The following is a 26,011-nucleotide window of genomic DNA, read 5'->3' as shown; positions in this document are numbered from 1 at the left end:
ATTCAGAGTGGTTTGTAACTTTTTCACAATAACTTAGCTGGTAAATGGTGGAGCTCAGCATAGACTGAAGGGATATCTGGGTCTAATGCCCTTACTCTTGCCACTTCATTGTGTTATCTTTCTCCAGTAAAAGCTTAGAGCCTCTTCAATTGCTTTGTGTATCCCTAGTAAAGTAACTGCAGTAAATACTTGCCGTTTTTTTACTATTCAACATATCACATATCCTTCCTATTTGGAGCCCCAGTGTGTGAGTCTTGGCTTGCCAGAGTAAAACCAAATGACCAGTAGTCCTTTTTCCTAGCCCAAGACAGCTGGACTGAGAGTATGGGACTTGGGCCAACTTGATGCCTCTGTCCTAGACTTTGAATAGTGAGGGGGTAACGCAATATGGACATATAGCAATGCTGGGGACAACGTGTTTGTGAGAGCAGCAGCACCCTGGCCAAAGGTGCCTGCAAGCAGGCCCTTCACTGTACCACTGACTCCTCCCATTTCATCAGCTGTGTTTCATCCCTTTCGTGAGCCAAAAGAGATGAAGGAGCGTCTTTTTCAGCTCCAATTATGCACTTCCATTGGGAGAAATTATGCAAGACTTTTTAGACTAGAAAATAAATAAGATTATTCTGTATCTTCTTCAGCACACCCTTCCTGATCATATCTGCCCTTTATTGTTTCTGATCTATTTTACAATGCTATAATTTGTAGACAGCTGAAAACAATGCAAATGATTCTTGTCCATACAAATGCAAACTAGTTGTGTCAGACAGAAGCAATTGATTATTGCCTGTGGATAGATTCATATTGCATGTGCTTTTAATGTTAAAATTCATTTCAGCATTCCTTATGTCCATGTGTAAGTGTGTGGTTCTTTGAATTCTCCTTTCAACCAGTTGTAACTTCTTATCAAGTTCCCTTAATAATTAATGAGTTCAATAAAATCTGTGTCATGTTGCATTTATTTAATTCATTTCAGGATTCCTTGTCTGTGTATGTATGTTATACATATGTATATATGTGTTACTTTGAATTCTTTCAACCTATAACATTCTACTGGTTCCCTCAACAATTAATGAGTTAAAATCAGTGATGCATATTCATCTTATATTTGTATCAGAGGCATGATTTTGCCACTTAAAAATACTATTCTCTAACAATAGTGAACAGGAAAATCATATCACTGTCCTGTCTTAGCTCAGAACTCTCCCCCACCCCCTGATTTCTACTCACTGCACATAGCCATGTACTTCATAGGGCAGGAGACCAAGGTACTGGTTTTAGCTCTGACCTTAGTAATTCACTAATTCACACAGCCTGCCTGGACTTAAGTTCCCGCATCTTTGAAATAAAGAGGACGGATTCGATATTTTTGAAGATTTAGCTCAGCTCTAACTCCTTCTGATTGACTGTATTACATACCTTTATGCTTTCTTCCCACTGTCCTTTGTGAGTTTCTCATCCCTTTCCCAGGTCCTGGTATATTTATTTCTCTTTATTTCACTTTCCACCACAGCATGCCTTGTTTTCCTTCTCTCACTTTCTCAAGGCTCAGTTCCCCTGTCTTCACTTCCTGTCTCCCCACTCCCAAAACACATACACATACACACACACACATACACACACACACACACACACACAGAATACAGACCTCTTTGTGGGAACCAAAAGACTATAACAAACTTGTAGTTATTACAGGATTACATGGAAGAAACAAGTCATTTCCACTCTGCTTTGCTGTAAATCCCCCCAAAGAAACTACCCCAAAACAAAATAAACAAGTACTTCACTGAAAAACAAATTGAACAAACAAACCATTTTGATCTCACTGTTCAGTTTAACCCAGAGGTAGATGAATAATAGCACCCACAATTAATTTTTTTTCTCCACCATTTCCCTTTCCCAGCTGGGTCAGGAGAAAGCTCACCCTGAGGATCTCTTTGTAGCTGACTCAGGCCCCATATGGCAAAGACTCAGGAGTTCTCGATTCTTGTCCTGCATGTCACACAACAGACCAAGAGTCCTCAAGGTCAACCGCCCTCAGGGAATCTGCTCTTACAAAATGCTTTCATGTAGATTTTTCTACCGAGTTCAGTTAAGAATTCAGATGGTATCCTTTATATCTAAAAGAAAAGACACAAGAGGAAAGCCAGATTGGATTCTCCCAAGAGTTGCTTCTAACATTTAATTGCAGGCCAGTGTGATGTGATATCTAAGGTTTCTCATAGCTCGTAAAATATCATGGGGTGTTTGAAGGTTGGAGGATTTGTGCCAAACAAAGAAGGCAAGAGGAACGTCTAGGCCAAGGATATGCATATGCAAAGCATGGACTCTTCGAAGTTCCCAGTGCTCTGGGCACGCAAGTAAGCAGTTCAGTGTGGCTGCAGCAAGGAGCAGTATGGGGTAGGGGAGAAAGAAAGGGAGATTTGTTGTTGTTGTTGTTGTTGTTTAGTTGCTCAGGCATATCCGATTCTTTACTACCCCATGACTGTAGCCCACCAGGCTCCTCTGTCCATGGGATTTCCCAGGCAAGAATACTAGAATGGGTTGCCATTTCCTTCTCCAGATGATCTTCCTGACCCAGAGATCAAACCTGCATCTCCTGCATTGGCAGGCAGATTCTTTACCACTGAGCCTGTGAGAAGGTAAATCTTCAAAGATAAGTGAGAACCAGACTGCAAGGGCCAAACTGCCTCCACACTGCCAGGGAGCTCACAAAAGGAGACCTCCCTCAGATCAGCTTCTTTATAACCCAACAAAACATAGAGATGTGACTTTGGAAACTTCCTCTTTCAGGTGCTTATTCAAACTAAAAGCATTTCCCCATACACAATACCAAGAAGTCATTGAACCCTCATGTTTGCTGAAAAGTACAACTATGAAACATGATGTGTAGTTGAGAGTTTTGGTTTTCTCCATGCAAACATATGGGGGTGATGATCTTTCCCTCCCTACGCCCCACCCTCCCTCCAGCATCAAGAAGTCATTGAGCAATCATCAGTAGAAGTAAACATGCATAGTTGCAGTAACTCCAAATACTTTATGGAGTGTTCATGACTTGGAAATTTGGGTCAAAGAGCATGACCGTTCTCCGTCAAAGAATTTCAAATACATGTTCACTTTGACTTTGGTCTTCTGAGAGACATATGGACAGGTGGGACTTCAGGCACCTTGTTTAACAGCCTGCACTGGGCTCTCTGCCGGGGCATGCCTCTCCAAGCCTGGTGAACGTATGATGAGGACAAGGCTGCTAACAAGGACTGCTGTTTTAAAAACTCACCCAGTTGCCTGAATCTAAGACTTCCTACTCCAAGGTGCGACCAGCCTGGAACAAACACAATAGAGCAGGTCTGCCTTCAGCATGCTGTCTCCTTATTTTTGGCCTTTTTCTTTTCCACTGAGACTCACTGAGTGTCTTTGGCAGGCCAGGCTGCTGTAACCAAATAAGAGTGGATGGCTTAGCTTCCTCACAGGTCTGGAGGCTGGAAAGCCAGGATCGAGGTGCCATCAGGGTCATTGTCTGGGGTAGTTCTCTCTCTGTGGGTTGCAGACAGCTGCCTCTGCTGCATCTTCATATGGCCTTTCCTCTGTGCTTGCACAAAGAGAGATTCACTGTCTGTTGTTCTCTCTCTCTCCTCTCCCTTTCTCTTTATGGAGACACTAATCCCATCATCAAGGCCCCACCCTCATGACTTTATCTAATCTTAACTGCCTCCCAACCACCCCATCTCCAAATACCTCACACTGAAGGTTAAGGCTTTAACATATGAATGTGCGACAAACATTTAGACTATAACACTCTGCCCCCCGCCACTCCCCACTAATTCATGTCCTTTTCACATGCAAAATACTTTCATTCTATCAAAAAAATCCTGTCAGTCCTAACTCATTCCAGTATTAAATCTAAAAGTCAAAGGCTCCTTTAAACATCATCTAAATCAGATACAGGTGAACTTTGAGAGATGATTTGCCCTGAGGCAAATTCTTCTTCAGCTATGAACCTACAGAAACAGAAAAATCATGTGCTACCAAGATACAATGGTAGGACAAACGGAAGCCAGAAATCCCATTCTGGGAGGGTGTGCTTAGTTGCTCAGTCGTATCCAATTCTTGCAACCCCATAGACTATAGCCTGCTATGCTCCTCTGTCTATGGGATGCTCCAGGCAAGAATACTGGAATGATTTGCCATTTCCTTCTCCAGGGGATCTTCCCGAACCAGGGATCAAACCCAGGTCTCCTGCATGGCAGTCAGACTCTTTACCAACTGAGCTATGAGGGAAGCCTTCTGGGAGGGAGAGACAGGAAAAAAGGAAAAGGTAGCAGGTCCTAAGCAAGTCCAAAGCCCAGCAAGGCAGACTCTGTCAGACATTAAAGCTTGAGAAACATCCTCTGTGGTTTGATGCTCTGCCTTCGAGACCTGCTGGGGTTCCAACTCCAATGCCTTGACAGACAGGAGTTATACCCTCAAGGCTCTAGGAAACTTGGCCCCTAAGTTTCCACCAGGCAACTCTACTCCTAAGACGCTGGGTGAGACCTTCCTGACCCACAGAAACAGGAGAGGTGGTCCTACCCTTGGTAACTGAGGAAGAAACAGCCTTGCCCCCAGGAGTGGGAGCACAGTCCTCAAGAACTCAGAAGCCCATTCGGTATCATCCTTCCCTTTCCTTTAGGAACAGCACAAGCTCACAGCCATAGAGATCCATGGTCCTGTCCTGTGGAACCCAAGAAGCCTGACAGCCTTTCTTCATTTTGTCCCATCCCCGTCCCCTTCAGTTCAGACTGGCAGTGTCCCTGCTCCTGTAATCCCACAGACTTACATCCATCGGGTGGTAGGGCAACCACACCCTTGGCATTCTCTGCAGGACAAGCTTTCTCCCTTTTTTCAATATGGGCAGGATGAGACTTTTCCAAGTCTTCAAGCTCAGGGCCCTTTTTACTCAACAATTTCTTCTTCAGTTCCTCTCTCTCTTCTCTCTTCCTCAGTCAGAAGGAATCAAGACACTCCTTCAACACTTTGCTCAGACATCTCAGCTAAACACCCAGTTTCATCATTCACAAATTCTACCTTCCGCAAAACACTAGAACACTGTTCAGTCAAGTTCTTTGTCACTTTATAACCAAGATCACCTTCCCTCCAGTTTCTAATAATATGTTCCTCATTTCCATCTGAGATGTCACCAGAATTGCCCTTAATGTCCATACTTCCAGCACGCACTCCAGGCTTACAGCCTCTGCCCATCACATTTTTAGGTTTTTCTTACAACAGCACCCCACTTCTCAGTACTGGTACCAAAATCTCACTTAGTCTGAGTTCTCCAGAGAAACAGAATAGGATATATATATATATATATATATATATATATATACACATATATCCTATGTGTATATATGTATAAATACATATAATAAGGCATTGACTCACACAATTATGAAGGCTGACAAGTCTTCATAGGCAAGCTGTAGGCCCAGGAAAGTCAATGAAGTCCAAGTTCAAAGGCAGGAGAAGACCCAAGTCCCAGCTAAAGATAGTCAGGCCAAGAGAATTCTTTTTTACCCAGCCTTCTTATTCTATTCAGGACTTCAGTGGACTGATGAGGCCATTCACATGAGGGTGGACAGGGGAGAACAATCTGCTTTACCCAACCTACTGATTCAAATGTTAGTCTGCTTCAGAAACACCCTCACAGACACGCCCCAAAATAATATTTAACCAAATATCTGGGTACCTCACAGTCTGGTCCCTTTGACACATCAGATTGACCATTATACCAGGTGAATCTCCCTTAACCCACTTTCTTGTTTTTTGCTCACATGTTTAACCCTCAGCTCAGCTCAGCTGTTGATCACAATTTTCTGATTTTGTCCGATAATCAGAATCTTTCTAAGACAACTGCTTGATTGCTTTAAAAATTACTACAAAGATATTGGTGAGTGCCAATGACTTAGCAATTATCCTCACTAGTGCCTTTGACCTGTACTTTAATTAAGGAAGAAAAAAAAATTTTCATGATAAGATAGGTAGAGCACAAAATTTGCTATTTTAACCATTTTAAAACGTGGAGTTCAGTGGGATTCAGCACCTCTGCAATGTTGCACAACTGTTACCATTATCTTGTGCCAGAACTTTTTCAACACGCGGAGAGGAAAGCCCACAGCCCTCGAGCAGTCAGTCCCCTTCCCCTACCCCTACCCCAGGCCCAGGCAACCTCCAAACTGCTTTCTGTCTGTGGACCTGGCTTTCCTGAGAGTTCATATAAGTGGAAGCACACACTATGCAGCCTTTTGTGTCTGGCTTCCCGCCTTAGCTAAGCAAAGGTGGAAAAAAGGGGGAAAGTAGAATATCTTTTGTGATGTTAACACTTTGAAGGATCTTCAAAATCACTTTAACTCTGTTTAGTTGTTTTACTAAGATATGGGAAACGTCTGTGATGCCTCTGCCCTAGACATTCTGCTTCATGTTATTCACTCTTTCCTTCCATGGGGGTTGGAGGCATCGGGACAGGGTAGCAAATGTGAGGACACGTCAGGGGGCCCACTCCCTAACCCCAACCCCAGCCCATCAGCCTATGCCTTGCCTGGAAGTGACCTGGCAGGACCATGGGGTCAGAAGCTCATTCATCCCTGGTGGGCACAAAAATGTTCGTCTCCCGGCACTGTAGGACTTGAGGAAAATAAAAGCAAGCATGTGTCTGGCAGAAAGGTATATTGTTTACGGGCTTTCTCCATCCCCAGGGCACACAGCATAACTACGGGGCTGTGGAAGGACCCCAGGTTTGCCAAGATGCTGGTTTCTACCATGTGCGTAACTGAGAAAAGACAGTTTTACAGGGACTGTCCTGCTCGGATAGCCAGTCCAGGCTGCGAGCCTGCTTGTGGGAAAGGAGCGACTTGGCAGGCTTCAGTCTAAAGGGTCTGAAAATGACAGCCAGAGGGCACAAGGGACCACTCCTAAACATCTGTGTCCCCTGTTACTTTTCTTTGTTTTGGCCAGACAGTGCAGCATGCAGCCAAGGGCTAAACCCACGGCCCCTGCAGTGGAAGCACAGTCTCAACCACTGGGCCACTAGGCAAGGCGGTTCAAAATGTCTAAACCTGAGAATTCCCTGACTGTCCAGTGGTTAGAACTCCAAGCTTCCACTCCTAGGGGCCCAGGTTCAATCCCTGATAGGGCTGCAAGGTGCTGGCAAAATTTTAACATAAATATTAAAAAAAAACCAAACTTCCAAACACTGGATGTCCCACTCAAGGACTTCAGCCCAAGGTACACATTTTATGTGCTGTAGACTCTCCAGGTTTATATGATCTGACATTCCTAGGTACTTACACTGAGGCTTCACTTTTCCTTCTCAGCTCTTCCTTTTTTTTTTTTTTTTTTTAACCAATCTCGCATTTTTATTAATAAACAAACACAAAGAGACTGTAAATATTTTTAGTCTTTCTCTCCTGTTACTATTAATATTTTTGCTAAGACTAAAGTCTAGAGTAATCCTAAAATGAGTTCAAGTTGTTTTTCGGCTTCTGTTTCAAAATATGGACCACACATCTTCATCATCTTATTCCCTGGTGACCAGCTTAGATTTAATCATATACACAGAGCTTCAGCAACTCGATAAACAAATCCACATGAGGGTAAAAGGAAGACCATATGCTAGACTGGGCACAAAAGCCTTTATATTACTCTCCTTTTCAGAAGTCTCTAAAGTCTACAACTGAACACGGACTCTGGTTAAAAATACACAATGATTCCTTTTTAAATAATAGCATTTGTCTATAGAAGGTCCATTAACCCAGAATGATCCCTGTTTGAGTCCATAGATATTTACATTCAAAAGACTTGATTACAAGACAAATCCATTGGATTTTAACAAACACTCCTGAATTTATGCATACAAATAAATGCTTTCCCCTCAAATAGGTAGCAACGTTCCAAGGCCTTTGCTATCGCTTGAAATAGCATTGGGATTCCAGTTAGGACCTGCCTTTCTCCTCACACTGAGGTTGCCAGCCTCCTGAACAAAGCAATCTTTCCATTCCTACAAGCACTTATCTCTCTAGTACTGGCTTTTGACCAGTGAGCAGCCACACCTAAGTTCAGTAACACGAATGCTATGCACAACAGATAAACATATGCTATATGTACATATAAATATTAAGAAAATGTTAAAATACTAAATCTACCTACCAGAATTCATACTTTTGGTTTCAAAGTCCTATTTCCAAAGCTAATTAAACATGTCTATGACTGGATTGCAGAACAGCACATCCTGCAATGTCAGGTACCGTGAAAATTAGTCTAAATAAGTTTTGTATTTGACCCCCTTAGAGATGTTCAATATGTGGATAAACATGTTCTGCTCTTTGTGTTCCTGTTGATGATGAAAGGCAAAGGGAAGTCATCCCACACTGGGCTCCCACTGTGCATGAAAAACTGAACACCGTATTGATTTAATCCTCTCAACATCTCTGAGCTAAACAACTCATCCCCATTTATAGATGAAGAAACTGAGATATGGGAAATTTAAAAAACAGGACATTGGCACACCACTGGCAGGTGGGAGTGATGCATTCAGAATTACCTCACCACTGAGAAAAAAGTCAAAGACTTTTGGAAAATGAAATGCAATTATCTTCCCACAGAGAACCATTTTTTTCCTGAAAAAAACTGATGCTAGCATATCCCCTAATGATTTTTTTCATTAATATTCTTTTGGCCATAATTTTCCCCAAAATGAAAGTGCAATTATCTCCCAATCTGGGAAAGTGAAGCATTCTGTGAATTTTTATCTTGTTATTTATACAGGAGTCTTTGGATACCAGTTAAGTGCTTGAACCAGTTAAGTGTTTGGGTGGGACATAGAAAAATAAAGCAAGCTAAATAAAGAACTGTTGAAATAAATAGATTAAAGGGGGGGGGGGGAAGAACCCTAGTTAAAAGATATTAAGAGAATTAACCACCTATGGAAGTAACAGGTTAAAGATTTAAATTAGAAAAAAAAATGAAGAGATGACCCTTCAAATAAAACAAAGAAGAAGTTGAGAATCAATGTCAGGGCATTTCAACTGACCTTAGAGACATATTTTACTGGTGACTTTTTTGTTTTTAAAATGTTTCTGATTTTTTTTTTCATTTGTTAATGACCCCAATTTCCAACTTATTCCCCAGTTTATCCTACCTAGTAAAGTTTGTTCATTTTCAGCTTTATTTTCTTGTTCAGCCCCTAAAGACTGACAATTTGAAAGGAAACAAACTAAAAGAAGGCATTGGACTAAATAACGAATTGTTTTCATCATCTTGATGGATGGCAACTCAACTTTAAAATAAATATAAGCTCCAGTTTCCTAATGTTTTCCGAGATCCTTATTTCTGTGAGGATTTCATTGTCATTGCCGTCTGTCTAAAACTAACGCCACCCAAATCCTGAAAGGAGTTAAACCTAAAGTGACTGATGTTTTGACAGTGACATGGCAAAAAAAGTCTTATCCAGAAAAAAAAAAATTTTTTTAACTGAATAAATTTGACAAGCAATATTCAGAAATTTAGACTTGTAAATATGTTATCTGAGGAGTTCGCAAAAATCTCAAAATTGCTTGCATAATTCTGGCTTTTTTGTTTTCAGTAAGTCTGCATCTGTTTTATACCAAAAGTCTCTACAGAAACCTGTATGCATTGCTCAGCTTGAGTTGACATCTTACGAAGCACAGCTGAGTACAGAATTTTCCGTCACTTCAAAGGACATACCACAGGGTGCAAAGAAAGAAAAGACTGGGTCCTTCCAGCCAAACGTTGCCCTCTGGCACTCATACTCAACTCCCCGGGGAAAGAAGAGGGCAAACTCTGGCCCCTTGCAGCTCTAGGTAGCGTTCCCATAACCCCTGACTCATAAATATTGACATTTGGGAAAAACAAGAGCAGAAAAGAAAAAAAGCAGGAGGAGGAGGTGCTTGCTTTTTTTTTTAAGTTGTTTCAAGTTGGAATGTTCATATATTTTCCAAAGCCTGATTTATATCAAAGATATCACTATGATTTTTAAATTAAATATACCTTATCTTGGCATGTTAAAAAATAGTCTTATCCATCACCAACTAGAGAAAATAGAAAACAAAACTTTCGACAGAGTTGTTTTGTTTTGCTTTGCTTTGTTTGCCATCAGGAAAATAGTTTTAACTAATAAAACTGAGTTGAATGCAATCTTTTCTAAAAAGGGTTATAACAATGTCTTCAGAACTTTCTTTGTTGTTATTGTTGTTGTTGAATACCACAGTTTTAAATCAGAGTGAATTTGGAATTCTTTATTTTCAGCAAAATCTTTTCTTTTTCATTTTAAGTATTTATCTCTACCCTTCTGTGCTTCAAAAAACAGAAATAATACGGTTTAACGAACAACTCGAGAATTCCTCACAGACCACAGACTGCATCCATTGTGGAACCACAGCGCAACCTGGTGGTGATCATCGTTATTACCATGGTTTACGCCTATGAATGGCCGAAATTACGAAGAGAAATTTAAAAATATCTTATGTCTAGGCTTTTAGAAAATAAACTACCAAAAAAAAAGAACAGTGGAACGGCTCTCTTAAATCATGAGTAGAGCTTTTTATTTTTCTTTTAATATAGTATACCTTTTAAGTACAGTTTATAAGGTTGCAGATGAGTGACCCAAAATTTAGCATGCTTTTTATGTTCACAATAATCCTCTTCATTTTTGAAATTATATGACCAACATTTCAAAGGCATTTAAGAGGCTAAATACCTTCAATGAGTGATAAAGGAAAGTAAATTAAATACTTTATCAGCCTTTTGAGGATTCTTTTCCCCTTTGTGCCTTGGATACAATAAGCACGTTTAGAAGAAAAAAAAGATACATTTGTCATAAGACTTTTCCCCCAGCCTTGAAATTTCAGCTAACAAAATTTAGTTCATTAAGTTCATCTCCATTCTTAAAAAGAACATGTATTTTTCGATAATTTTTCCCTAAAAGAGAAGACAGTTTTCCTCACTTCTCTTTCACATCTAGCAACACCACTGAGGCAGGACCTGATACATAAAATGGTGCCTCAGTATCTGTCATCTTTTTTGTGTTAATGGTACTATATTCTCATCCTCTTATCTAATCATGTCAACAACCCTATAAATTAAGGATCGGTGTGCCCATTTTACAGATTAGAAACCTGAGGCATAGGGTGGAGGAATAGGATGGGGAGACCACTTTCTCCCTTAAAATTCATTGAAAGAACATTTGAACACTGAGCAAACTGCACAAAACAACTTCTGACCACTAACAGAGGACATCAGGTGCCCAGAAAAGCAGCCCATTGTCTTCGAAAGGAGGTAGGACAAAATATAAAAGATAAAAAGAGAGACAAAACAGTTAGGGACGGAGACCCGTCCCAGGAAGGGAGGGTCTCCAAACACCAGGAAACCCTCTCACTGGCAGGTCTGGAGGAAGTTTTCAAATCTTGGAGGGCAACCTAACTGGGAGGGAAAATAAATAAAACCCACAGATTACATGCCTAAAAGCAAGTCCCAGCAGAAAAGTACCCCAGACGCCCGCATCCGCTGCGGAATGGAGAGGAGCGGGCGGCATTGCTTAGGAACAAAGGAAAGACTGAGCAATTCCAGAGAAGAGCTCGCCAGCGGCAGACCGGCCCATCCCCCGCCAGAAGGAGGCAGGAGGCAGCGGGGAGGGGAAAGGGGCAAACTCGGCCCCAGAGATGGCACCCCCTACCACACTGCAAACAGGCTCCCAGTTTCTAACCAAAGGCTTCCTGAGAGCCTGGATGGTTGACATCCACCAGGAGGGTCGCGGCTAGAGACCAGCTCCCGAGAACAGACACAAGGCGCACGCATCTGACTGGCGCGGAAACTGAGGCTGGGACCGCTGAGGGGATAAGGCGCACTGCACCTGGGGAGAGTGCCCCCGTCAAGCTCCTGGCGGCCTGAGCTGCTCGGCCGGGAAGGCACAAAACGCAGGCCCAACCAAGTCCGCGCTTTTGTGGAAAACCTGAAAACTGGAACCGCACTCCACGCAGGGCCTGCTCCCTGGAAAGCAGCCTGGAGCCTGAGCAGTGTAGACGGGAAAGCACACACCCATGAGCAGGGGCAAACCCAGTGTGGCCGGAACACTGCGAGTGCTCCCCACACAGGCCGGTGACATTTGTCTGCAGCGCCCCTCCCTCCCCGCAGCGCGACTGAACCAGCGAACCTAAACAGGAGACCACCTCCGCCCGCCTGTGTCAGGGCGGAAATTAGACACTGAAGAGACCAGCGAACAGAAGCCAAATAAACAAAGGGAACCGCTTCAGTAGGGACCACTGCAACAGATTAAAATCCCTGTAGGTAACACCGACTACACTGGAAGGGGCCTATAGATATTGGGAAGTGTAAGCTGGAACGAGGAGCTATCTGAAACTGAACTGAATCCACATTGCCTGCAACAGCTCCAGAGAAACTCCTAGATATATTTTTACTATTTCTTTTAATTAAAAAAAAATTTTTTTTGTTTTTTTTGGGTTTTTTTCTCTTTTATTTTCTTTTAAAATTCCCTATTACTCCTCTATTACTTCTTAATTTTCATTTTCTTTTATTTTCTTTTAAAGTCCTCTATTACTCCTCTATTACTCCTTAATTTTCATTTTCATTTCACTATAACCTTGCAAAAAAAAAAAACCCTATTTTTAAAGTGAACTTCATATATATTTCTTAAATTTTTTGTGTTTTTGTTTTTAATATTGCATTTTTAAGAGTCTAACCTCTACTCTAGATTTTTAATCTTTGTTTTTCAGTATTTGATATCAATTTTGGACATTTAAGAATTCAATATTCAGTACCCATTTTTACTCAGGAGTGTGATGATTACTCTCTCCCCCTTTTGACTCTCCTTTTTCTCCCCCAGATCACCTCTATTTCCTCCCTCCCTGTTCTCTTCTCAATCCAATTCTGTGAATCTCTGTGGGTGTTTTGGGCTATGGAGAACACTTAGGGAACAGAGTACTGCCTAGATTTGTCTCTCTCCTCTTGAATCCCCCTTTTTCTCCTCCTGCTCACCTCTATCTCCTTCCTCCCTCTCCTCTTCTTCATGTAACTCTGTGAACCTCTCTGGGTGTCCCTCACAGTGGAGAATCTTTTCACCCTTAACCTAGAAGTTTTATTATCAGTGCTGTATAGTTGGAGAAGCCCTGAGACTACTGGAAGAATAAGACTGAAATCCAGAGGCAGCAGACTTAAGCCCAAAACCTGAGAACACCAGAAAACTCCTGACTACAGGGAACATTAAGTAATAAGAGATCATCCAAAAGCCTCCATACCGACACTGAAACCAACCACCACCCAAGAGCCAATAAGTTCCAAAGCAAGACATACCACGCAAATTCTCCAGCAATGCAGGAACATAGCCCTGAGCATCAACATACAGCCTGCCCAAAGTCACACCAAACACATAGACCCATCTCAAAACACTACTGGACACTCCATTGCACTCCAGAGAGAAGCAATCCAGTTCCACGCACCAGAACACTGACACAAGCTTCCCTAACCAGGAAACCTTGACAAGTCAATCTTCCAACCCCACCCACTGGGTGAAACCTCCACAATAAAAAGGAACCACAGACCACCAGAATACAGAAAGGCCACTCCAAACACAGCTAAACAAGATGAAAAGGCAGAGAAATACCCAGCAGGTAAAGGAACATGAAAAATGCCCACCAAGCCAAACAAAAGAGGAGGAGTTAGGGAATCTACCTGAAAAAGAATTTAGAATAATGATAATAAAAATGATCCAAAATCTTGAAAACAAAATGGAGTTACAGATAAATAGCCTGGAGACAAGGATTGAGAAGATGAAAGAAATGTTTAACAAGGACCTAGAAGAAATAAAAAAGAGTCAATTAAAAATGAATAATGCAATAAATGAGATCAAAAACACTCTGGAGGGAACCAACAGTAGAATAACAGAGGCAGAAGATAGGATAAGTGAGGTAGAAGATAAAATGGTGGAAATAAATGAAGCAGAGAGGAAAAAAGAAAAAAGAATCAAAAGAAATGAGGACAACCTCAGGGACCTCTGGGACAATGTGAAATGCCCCAACATTCAAATCATAGGAGTCCCAGAAGAAGAAGACAAAAAGAAAGGCCATGAGAAAATACTCGAGGAGATAATAGCTGAAAACTTCCCTAAAATGGGGAAGGAAATAGCCACCCAAGTCCAAGAAACCCAGAGAGTCCCAAACAGGATAAACCCAAGGCAAAACACCCCAAGACACATATTAATCAAATTAACAAAGATCAAACACAAAGAACAAATATTAAAAGCAGCAAGGGAGAAACAACAAATAACACACAAAGGGATTCCCATAAGGATAACAGCTGATCTATCAATAGAAACTCTTCAGGCCAAAACGGAATGGCAGGACATACTTAAAGTAATGAAAGAGAATAACCTACAACCCAGATTACTGTACCCAGCAAGGATCTCATTCAGATATGAAGGAGAATTCAAAAGCTTCACAGACAAGCAAAAGTTGAGAGAATTCAGCACCACCAAACCAGCTCTTCAACAAATGCTAAAGGATCTTCTCTAGACAGGAAACACAGTAAGGTGGTATAAACGCGAACCCAAAACAACAAAGTAAATGGCAACGGGCCCATACCTATCAATAATTACCTTAAATGTAAATGGGTTGAACACCCCTACCAAAAGACAAAGACTGGCTGAATGGATACAAAAGCAAGACCCCTATATATGCTGTCTACAAGAGACCCACCTCAAAACAAGGGACACATACAGACTGAAAGTGAAGGGCTGGAAAAAAATATTTCACACAAACGGAGATCAAAAGAAAGCAGTAGTCACAATTCTCATATCAGATAAAATAGACTTTAAAATAAAGGCTGTGAAAAGAGACAAAGAAGGATACTACATAATGATCAAAGGATCAATCCAAGAAGAAGATATAACAATTATAAATATATATGCACCCAACATAGGAGTATGGCAATATGTAAGGCAAATGCTAATAAGTATGAAAGGGGAAATTAACAATAACACAATAATAGTGGGAGACTTTAATACCCCACTCTCACCTATGGATAGATCAACTAAACAGAAAATTAACAGGGAAACACAAGCTTTAAATGACACAATGGACCAGCTACACATAATTGATATCTATAGGACATTTCACCCCAAAACAATCAATTTCACCTTTTTCTCAAGTGCACACGGAACCTTCTCCAGAATAGATCACATCCTGGGCCATAAATCTAGCCTTGGTAAATTCAAAAAAATTGAAATCATTCCAGTCATCTTTTCTGACCACAATGCAGGTAAGATCAGATCTCAATTAGAAAAAACTATTACAACATTCAACATATGAACAACCAACAAAACCTATGGACACTGTAAAAGCAGTGCTAAGGGGAAGGTTCATAGCAATACAGGCTTACCTCAAGAAGCAAGAAAAAAGTCAAATAAATAACCTAGCTCTACACCTAAAGCAACTAGAGAAGGAAGAAATGAAGAACCCCAGGGTTAGTAGAAGGAAAGAAATCTTTAAAATTAGTGCAGAAATAAATGCAAAAGAAACAAAAGAGACCATGGCAAAAATCAACAAAGCTAAAAGCTGGTTTTTTGAAAAGATAAACAAAATTGACAAACCGTTAGCAAGACTCATTAAGAAACAAAGGGAGAAGAACCAAATTAACAAAATTAGAAATGAAAATGGAGAGATCACAACAGACAACACTGAAATACAAAGGATCATAAGAGACTACTACCAGCAGCTCTATGCCAATAAAATGGACAACTTGGATGAAATGGACAAATTCTTAGAAAAGTATAACTTTCCAAAACTGAACCAGGAAGAAATAGAAGTGCTTAACAGACCCATCACAAGCAAGGAAATCGAAACTGTAATCAAAAATCTTCCAGCAAACAAAAGCTCAGGACCAGATGGCTTCACAGCTGAATTCTACCAAAAATTTAGAGAAGAGCTAACACCTATCTTACTCAAACTCTTCCAGAAATTGCAGAAGAAGGTAAACTTCCAAACTCATTCTATGAGGCCACCATCACCCTAATTCCAAAATCAGACAAAGATGCCACAAAAAAAAAGAAAACTACCGGCCAATATCACTGATGAACATAGATGCAAAAATCCTTAACAAAATTCTAGCAAACAGAATCCAACAACATACTAAAAAAATCATACATCATGACCAAGTGGCCTTTATCCCAGGAATGCAAGGATTCTTTAATATCCGCAAATCAATCAGTGTAATACACCACATTAACAAATTGAAAGATAAAAACCATATGATTATCTCAATAGATGCAGAGAAAGCCTTTGACAAAATTCAACATCCATTTATGATTAAAACTCTCCAGAAAGCAGGAATAGAAGGAACATACCTCAACATAATAAAAGATATATATGACAAACCCACAGCAAACATTACCCTCAATGGTGAAAAATTGAAAGCATTTCCCCTAAAATCAGGAAGAAGACAAGGGTGCCCACTCTCACCACTACTATTCAACATAGTTTTGGAAGTGTTGGCCACAGCAATCAGAGCAGAAAAAGAAATAAAAAGAATCCAGACAGGAAAAGAAGTGAAACGCTCACTGTTAGCAGATGACATGATCCTCTACATAGAAAACCCTAAAGACTCTACCAGAAAATTACTAGAGCTAATCAACGAATATAGTAAAGTTGCAGGATATAAAATTAACACACAGAAATCCCTTGCATTCCTATACACTAACAATGAGAAAACAGAAAGAGAAATTAAGGAAACAATACCATTCACCATTACAACAAAAAGAATAAAATACTTAGGAGTATATCTACCTAAAGAAACAAAAGACCTATACATAGAAAACTATAAAACACTGATGAAAGAAATCAAAGAGGACACAAATAGATGGAGAAATATACCATGTTCATGGATTGGAAGAATCAATATTGTGAAAACGACTATACTACCCAAAGCAACCTATAGATTCAATGCAATCCCTACCAAGCTACCAACAGTATTCTTCACAGAACTAGAACAAATAATTTCACAATTTGTATGGAAATACAAAAAAACCTCAAATAGCCAAAGCAATCTTGAGAAAGAAGAATGGAACTGGAAGAATCAACCTGCCTGACTTCAGGGTCTACTACAAAGCCACAGTCATCAAGACAGTATGGCACTGGCACAAAGACAGAAATACAGATCAATGGAACAGAATAGAAAGCCCAGAGATAAATCCACATATCTATGGACACCTTATCTTCGACAAAGGAGGCAAGAATACACAATGGAAAAAAGACAAGTGGTGCTGGGGAAACTGGTCAAACACTTGTAAAAGAATGAAACTAGAACACCTTCTAACACCATACACAAAAATAAACTCAAAATGGATTAAAGATCTAAACGTAAGACCAGAAACTATAAAACTCCTAGAGGAGAACATAGGCAAAACACTCTCCGACATAAATCACAGCAAGATCCTCTATGACCCACCTCCCAGAATATTGGAAATAAAAGCAAAAATAAACAAATGGGACCTAATGAAACTTAAAAGCTTTTGCACAACAAAGGAAACTATAAGCAAGGTGAAAAGACAGCCTTCAGAATGGGAGAAAGTAATAGCAAATGAAGAAACAGACAAAGGATTATTCTCAAAAATATACAAGCAACTCCTGCAGCTCAATTCCAGAAAAACTAATGACCCAATCAAAAAATGGGCCAAAGATCTAAACAGACATTTCTCCAAAGAAGACATACAGATGGCTAACAAACACATGAAAAGATGCTCAACATCACTTATCATCAGAGAAATGCAAATCAAAACCTCAATGAGGTAACATTACACACCAGTCAGAATGGCTGCTATCCAAAAGTCTATAAGCAATAAATGCTGGAGAGGGTGTGGAGAAAAGGGAACCCTCTTACACTGTCGGTGGGAATGCAAACTAGTACAGCCACTATGGAGAACAGTGTGGAGGTTCCTTAAAAACCTGGAAATAGAACTGCCATATGACCCAGCAATCCCACTCCTGGGCATACACACTGAGGAAACCAGATCTGAAAGAGACATGTGCAACCCAATGTTCATTGCAGCACTGTTTATAATAGCCAGGACATGGAAGCAACCTAGATGCCTATCAGCAGACGAATGGATAAGGAAGCTGTGGTACATATACACTATGGAATATTACTCAGCCATTAAAAAGAATTCATTTGAGTCAGTTCTAATGAGATGGATGAAACTGGAGCCCATTAGACAGAGTGAGGTAAGCCAGAAAGATAAAGACCAATACAGTATACTAACGCATATATATGGAATTTTAAAAGATGGTAAAGATAACCCTATATGCAAAACAGAAAAAGAGCCGCAAATGTACAGAACAGATTTGGGACTCTGTGGGAGAAGGTGAGGGTGGGATGTTCTGAGAGAACAGCATTGAAACAGGTATACTATCAAGGGTGAAACAGATCACCAGACCAGGTTGGATGCATGAGACAAGTGCTCAGGGCTGGTGCACTGGGAAGACTCAGAGGGATGGGATGGGGAGGGAAGCAGGAGGGGGGATCGGGATGGGGAACACATGTAAATCCATGGCTGATTCATGTCAATGTATGGCAAAAACCACTACAATATTGTAAAGTAATTAGCAACTAATAAAAATAAATGGGCTATGAAATAACTTATTCAAAGTCACTTAGCTCATGAGTGACAGAGGGGCTGGACCCTTCTCCAAAGCCCATGCTGAGTCTGGTGCATGGTCAGCCCTCAGTAAATCATTGTTGACAGTGAAAAATGCACTTGTTGCAAGGTAGGGAAAGGACTTCGGACTGGATCCGAAGTCCTTAGACTCTATACCCAGTAATTTTTCCATTAAGGTTTAGACATACTTTGACTTTCTCTTGCTTCTGCATGCAATTATTCTCTTCTGAGCCTGCTAAGTGTCCCTTAGTTTCCGTAAAAGAACAAAGAAGCAAAATCAGGCAGGAGTCACCTGTGCCTCAAGCCGAGGCTGTGCCACTCATAAGGCACTCTCAGGGGATCTTTACAACTTTTATGCCATAGATCCCTTTGGACGTCTGGTGAAGTTTCTAGAACCCAATGCAAAAAAAAATCTTTTTAAATATGTTACAAGGAAGTCAACTTTTTAAAATTAAAGTTTTCAAAATATTAAAAAAAAACAAATTTGCAACTTATGTGCTCATTTATTAATGCATTAAATGACCAGAGCCATTTAATGACATCAGCAGTAGATTTAATAACTATTCTTAAAGCAACAATGAGTATGAATGATATTTTGAGATACCTGTAACCCTTATAATGTGATTCCAATGTATCTTTGATTTCTATTGTTAACAGAGATACAGTTAATGTTAATATCTGATTTATATCCATAAGTAATGAAAATACAAAATTTCAGTCACTATGAAATTAATGAAAATAAAAATTTCTTCTCATCAAAATTCATGGCCCCCTCACCCTCTTATATTAAAAAATCAATTGAAGTTAATTACTTATAGATAAATCTTTTCAAAAACTAAATTATAAAAAAGAATCTAATTCAAAAATGCCCACAGCAAATATATATATCATATACATAAAATCCATTGATTCACACATGAAATATTCACTTCAATATGAATGATCCAATGTGAGACAAGGCTCTGGTTAGATAGCATTGCTGACTCAACAGACATGAAGTTGAGCAAATTCTGGAGAGTGGAGAACAGGGAAGCCTGCCATGTTGCAGTCCATGAGGTCACAGAGTCAGACATGACTCAGCAACCAAAGAACAAGAAAACTCCAAAAATAAGCATGTGTAACACCTGGTTCCAAACTGGGAAAGGAGCGCTGCATATTGTCACCCTGCTTATTTAACTTATATGCAGAGTACATCATGAGAAACGCTAGGCTAGATGAAGCACAAGCTGGAATCAAGATTACCAGGAGGAATACCAATAACCTCAGATATGCACCACCCTTATGGCAGAAAGTGAAGAAGAGCTAAAAAGTCTCTTGATGAAAGTGAAAGAGGAGAGTGAAAATTCTGGCTCAAAACTCAACATTCAGAAAACTAAGATATGGCATCCAGTCCCATCACTTCATGGCAAATAGTTCGGGAAACAATGGAAACACTAACAGACTTTTTCTTGAGCTCCAAAATCACTGCAGATGGTGACTGCAGCCATGAAATTAAAGATGCTTGCTCCTTGGAAGCAAAGCTATGACCAACCTAGACAGCATATTAAAAAGCAGAGACATTACTTTGCCCAACAAAGGCCTGTATAGTCAAAGTTATAGTTTTTTCAGTAGTCATGTATGGATGTGAGAGTTCAACTATAAAGAAAGTTGAGCACCAAAGAATTGATGGTTTTGAGCTGTGGTGTTGGAGAAGACCCTTGAGAGTCCCTTGGACTGCAAGGAGATCCGACCAGTCCATCCTAGAGGAAATCAGTCCTGAATAGTCATTAGAAGAACTGATGCTGAAGCTGAAACTCCAATATTTTGGGCACCTGATGCGAAGAACTGACTCATCAGAAAAGACCCTGATGATGGGAAATATTGAAGGCAGGAGGAGAAGGGGACGACAGAGGATGAGATGGTTGGATGGACATGAGTTTGAACAAGCTCTGGGAGTCGGTGAAGGACAGGGAAGCCTGGCATGCTGCAGTCTATGGGGTCGCAAAGAGTCGGACACGACTGAGTGACTGAACTGAACTGAATTTTATTAGCTTTTTATTAAAATGTGTCCTGTCTGCACCAACAGCCCACACAATGTTAAAAATCATTTTACCTTCCTTGTGTTCGGTAGTTAGAATAGGAAAAAGGAGTCCAAAATGGCGGTGGTTAAAAGACAAAGAAAGGGAAAAGCCTGCAAAAATGGAACAAAAGAAAATCCACAGACCAGTGTGAGAACCTCAGGTGAAACAAACATGCCCCCTTCTTGGCTAGCCCAATTTGCATCGGGCAGGATCAATGGGGAGGAGACAAAAGATATAAAATGAGGAGGCCAAGACAGATTGAGGCCTCTCTTTTGGGGTCGGTCCCTCACGCCTCGAGGGTGTACTATCCTTTGTTTGCCAAATAAAACTCTGAGCTGTAACTGAACTGTAACACTGGTATGCCATTTCAAATCTTTGCTGCCACAAGACAGAACCAAGGAAATTACACAGTCTCCTGACACTTGGCCACCCAGTCCTCCCCTCTCTCTGCCTCCCACATCCAGTTTATTTGATTTACTTTAAAAAAAAATCTAAAATTGGCCCTAGGAGCACACCCTCCCTTATGTGGCCACTAACAAAGGAGGACCTCCATAAAGAGGAGAGCAGCAAATAACCAGGTCCAGATGACAAGTGAAGTCCGAGCCAGACCTTGATTTCAGCCCAGTGAATGCTCAGCAGAGAAAATGTCACCTGACCTACTGAAATCATGAAACCCAGCAGGACCCTGTGGGGCTCCTGTGCACTAAAGGCTTTCTATGTCTCCACCATCCACACCGGCCATTTCCTGTGTGTGGGAAATAAATAGGCTTTAGCCTCCACGACCTTCCCTGAGTTCCAAAGGGCAAGTTCAAACAGTTGCTGATCAGGGAAGGGAGGAGATGCAGAGACAAGGGAGGAGCAGCCAAGAAAAGATAGAGCAGGCTTGGGGCAGGGCCCTGGTCTCCCTGCAAGGGATACACAGAACAGTATTTTTGAGCTCTTCTTCAGAACTAAAACCCTCAACAAATGGAAGACGTTAACATGATGAAGCATTCTTCATTCCAGACACAAGGTCACAGTTTAATAACCTTGAGAATCACAGAAGCTCATCAGGAGACCATCTGAGGCCAGATTAAAGGCGTGCTGGCCCTGCACACACCCTGATCCTTATCAACAACCCCCCCCCCCAAACCATATCTATAAAACTCCTCACCAAGCCCCCCCACCCACCTCCATGGTGGGACATATGTATTTATTTGAGGGCATTAGCCCACTGTGCTCCCCTTTGTCTGGCAGAGCAATACACCTGTTCTTCTCTACTTCACCAAAACTCTGGCTCAGAGATTCAGTTCAGTGTTGGTACACAGTGGCTGCATTTTGACCTCGATCATGAGATAATCAATTTGTACTGTTGTAAGCCACTAAGTTTCTGGTAATTTGTTACCTAGCAATAGAAAATAGATACATAGTAGATGCAACAACTTGCCCTTCACCTTAAGAGGGATGCCTTGGCATGTCCAAATGACTAGGCCTTAGAAAATACACAAAATGATGACCCAGTCTACACATCTGGAGAAGAGCCCACCCTGACTCCTGGTGCAGAGCTCTCCTCCCTGTTCAACACTGGCCCTTGATCATCCACTCAGTAAACATGATCAAAGCTCCTTCTAATTTCTTACATGTAGCAAGAGAAAAGTCTGTGTTCACTCTCAAGTACATTTAGTTTAGCATGTGATAAAGAATTTGCCTGCAATGCAGGAGATGTGGGTTCAATCCCTGGATTGGGAAGATCCACCGGAGAAGGAAAGGGCAACCCACTCCAGTATTTTTGCCTGGGAAATCCCATGGACAGAGGAGCCTGACAGGCTACCATCCATTGGGTCACCAAAAGAGTTGAACATGACTTAGTGACTAAACAACAACAACAAATCAAAACAAACATCCACACTTGATAAAATCATGTAAATTGCTACTGACACTGTTTCAGACTTAAGAACCTTCAAATAGAAACAAAGGTCAAAGCAAAGTAGAAGGATGGCTTGGAAGTTTATTGTTTCTTTTCCTTCCAGAATTTCAACAACAACTATTATCTGTTGAGCATGCTATTATAAGGCACTCTACCAGGCATAATAGAAAAAAGCGGGGTATAAAACACAGTCCTAGCCTTTTAAAATTTGATCGAGTGCTTAGAATACAAACATAGAATATAACCAACTCTTTATGATAGCGTATTCTAACTACTAAATGAAAGATACAGAATAAAGAATAATCAATGAGGCCCAAACAGTCAGGAAATATACTATAGGGACTTCCCTGGTGGTCCAGTGGTTAGGACTCCACACTTCCAATGCAGAGGGTACAGGTTCAGTCCCTGGTCAGGGAACTAGATCCTACATACCAAAAAAAGCAAAGGTACTACATATATCTGAATCACTTTGTGTATACCTGAAACTAACAGAACACTGTAAATCAACTATACTTCAGTAGGAGGAAATAGCAACAGTGTGCAGACTGGACAGTGTACAGAGAATCATGAAAGCTATCATTCCACTTGTCAACAAAAATTAATCAGTTGATCAAAGAAAGAAACGGAAAATTTTATTTGAACCAACTTGAAGATTATAACCTGGGAACAGCCTCTGTCCATCAGAGGTCAAAGCAGTTATATAAGTTACATAAGTTTTTGAGACAGAGTGCTATACATTAAAAGATGTGCTCATCTTCTAAGAAGTTTTAAAAGTTTCCTCAGGAAACTCAAACAAGGGCTCTCTATCAACCTAGAAGGGTGGAATGGGGAGGGAGATGGGAGGGAGGTTCAAAAAGGAGGGGATATATGTACACCTGTGCTGATTCATGCTGATGTTCGACAAAAAACAACAAAATTCTGTAAAGCAATTATCCTTCAATTAATAAATACATAAATATTTAAGAAGACATATTATTCACAGTGTATACAGTCTAGTGAGCAGTAGGTTATGGGTCATCATGGTCTCTTACCATGATTTAGAATGTTTTAAGCTAAGGATATATGAATATTCATGAGGGGCATGGGTGATAGATGCATATTCATCAAGGGGCTTAAGCCCAGGAGAATTCGGCATAGAACTAGAGCAACAGGTTGACAGAGTCCAGGCTTGGGTTCACTGCAGTCACGAGGGTCAGAAAGGTCAGCAGCATCATTCCTTAGGTTCCAGTTAATCTGGCGGTTGAGTGGTTTGAATTCTGAGAAACAGCTCAAGAAAGTGCTTCATGCCAATCTCTACTTTTGGAACAGAACTGGGAGTCTTTACAACTGATACATTGTCTCCTGGTACAGTTTGTCTCCCTGGCCTCGTTATAACTGTTTGTTTTTACTTTCTTTTGTTCCCTTAAAATCTTTAATTCCTAAGGTCTATTCTTCTACAAGGGCAAGAATTGTCTTAGCTCCCAAAATGACTTCGGCCTAAAATAGCTTTCTAGAGGGGCCGGGCGGAGCGGCCATGGAGGGTCAGCGCTGGCTGCCGCTGGAGGCCAATCCCGAGGTTACCAACCAGTTTCTCAAACAATTAGGTCTGCATCCTAACTGGCAGTTTGTTGATGTGTATGGAATGGATCCTGAGCTCCTTAGCATGGTACCAAGGCCAGTGTGTGCAGTGTTACTTCTCTTCCCGATTACAGAAAAGTATGAAGTATTCAGAACAGAAGAAGAGGAAAAAATAAAATCTCGGGGACAAGATGTTACATCGTCAGTATATTTCATGAAGCAAACAATCAGCAATGCCTGTGGGACAATTGGACTAATCCATGCTATTGCCAACAATAAAGACAAGATGCACTTTGAATCTGGATCAACCTTGAAAAAATTCCTGGAGGAGTCTGCATCAATGAGCCCTGAAGAACGAGCCAGATACCTGGAGAACTATGACGCCATTCGAGTTACTCATGAGACCAGTGCCCATGAAGGTCAGACTGAGGCACCAAATATAGATGAAAAAGTAGATCTTCATTTTATTGCATTAGTTCATGTAGATGGGCATCTCTATGAATTAGATGGACGGAAACCATTTCCAATTAACCATGGGGAAACTAGTGATGAAACTTTATTAGAGGATGCCATAGAAGTTTGCAAGAAGTTTATGGAACGTGACCCTGATGAACTGAGATTCAATGCCATTGCTCTTTCTGCAGCATAGCCCGTCCAGAATGGAAACACCAAATACTGTATTATTTGCAACAAAATTAAATTTCCTCTGCCAGACACTAACTCATAAATTTTGATATTTTCATTAACTTGACTGATTAAACTTTATGTGAACTAAAAAAAAAAAAAAAAGAAAGAAAACGTTGGCTGGTCCTCCTCCCCCTGACTCCGCCCAGGAGACTCCTTGCTCTTACAGGTTGTAAGCTCCTTATCTGCTTACAGGTTCCCCTTGAGCAAAAGTTTTTTTTAAAAAGTTATGAGAAAAGCAGTTGAGAGGGAATAAGTTGTAACACTGCTAATTCTTTTCTTGAAAGTGTTGCCAGTTAAGACTAAAGAAAAATCCTTTTCTTTCAGTCAGCACTAAAGTGGATGATGTGATCTTGTGGCCGTGTGGTGCGTGTGAGCCCCGCAGGACCGGGGAGGCACCGGCTGCCGCGGGGAGGAGGCCCAGGCTGAGCGTGAGGGAGGCCCCGGCCCCTCTGCGCCTGTGTCTGGCAGAGCCGGTGTGAGACGAAGAGACAATCCTTCCCAGCCGCCGGGATAATCAAAGAGCTTTGGCCGGACCTTCGAGCACGCACCGAGATAGTGAGGAGCCAGACGAAAAGCACAGACTATGGCGCGGAAACGGATCAATAAGGAACTTAGTGCTTTGGCCCGTGACCCTCCAGCACAATGTTCTGCAGGTCCAGTTGGGGATGATATGTTTCATTGGCAAGCCACAGTTATGGGACCTAATGACAGTCCATATCAAGGCGGTGTATTCTTTTTGACAATTCATTTTCCTACAGACTACCCCTTCAAACCACCTAAGGTTGCATTTACAACAAGAATTTATCATCCAAATATTAACAGTAATGGCAGTATTTGTCTCAATATTCTAAGATCACAGTGGTCTCCTGCTTTAACTATTTCTAAAGTTCTTTTATCCATTTGTTCACTGCTATGTGATCCAAACCCAGATGACCCCCTAGTGCCAGAGATTGCACGGATATATAAAACAGACAGAGGTAAGTACAACAGAATATCTCGGGAATGGACTCAGAAGTATGCCATGTGATGCTACCTTAAAGTCAGAATAACCTGCATTATAGCTGGTATAAACTTTAAATTACTGTTAATAAA

General features: G+C 41.0%; 2 protein-coding genes across 3 annotated transcripts; both read left to right on the top strand.

The window, feature by feature from the left end:
* LOC122451884 (ubiquitin-conjugating enzyme E2 D3-like) lies at nt 1-26,011 on the top strand. Of its 2 annotated transcripts, XM_043484958.1 has the most exons (4): nt 1-7; nt 859-864; nt 7,347-7,353; nt 25,587-26,011. In XM_043484958.1, exon 4 carries the CDS (start codon nt 25,590-25,592, stop codon nt 25,944-25,946), a length of 357 nt encoding a protein of 118 aa, XP_043340893.1. In that variant the 5' UTR covers nt 1-7; nt 859-864; nt 7,347-7,353; nt 25,587-25,589; the 3' UTR covers nt 25,947-26,011. The 2 variants fall into 2 exon arrangements, with proteins under 2 accessions (XP_043340893.1, XP_043340884.1); XM_043484949.1 differs by lacking the exons at nt 1-7; nt 859-864; nt 7,347-7,353 and having other exon boundaries at nt 25,290-26,011.
* LOC122451880 (ubiquitin carboxyl-terminal hydrolase isozyme L3) lies at nt 24,171-25,004 on the top strand. The gene has a single exon (XM_043484936.1). It carries the CDS (start codon nt 24,189-24,191, stop codon nt 24,879-24,881), a length of 693 nt encoding a protein of 230 aa, XP_043340871.1. The 5' UTR covers nt 24,171-24,188; the 3' UTR covers nt 24,882-25,004.

The sequence above is a fragment of the Cervus canadensis genome, chromosome 1, assembly GCF_019320065.1.
Source record: "Cervus canadensis isolate Bull #8, Minnesota chromosome 1, ASM1932006v1, whole genome shotgun sequence".
NCBI classification, from domain to species: domain Eukaryota; kingdom Metazoa; phylum Chordata; class Mammalia; order Artiodactyla; family Cervidae; genus Cervus; species Cervus canadensis.
The sequence above is the reverse complement of the archived record's forward strand: the minus strand, read 5'-3'. Positions and strand labels throughout refer to the sequence as shown.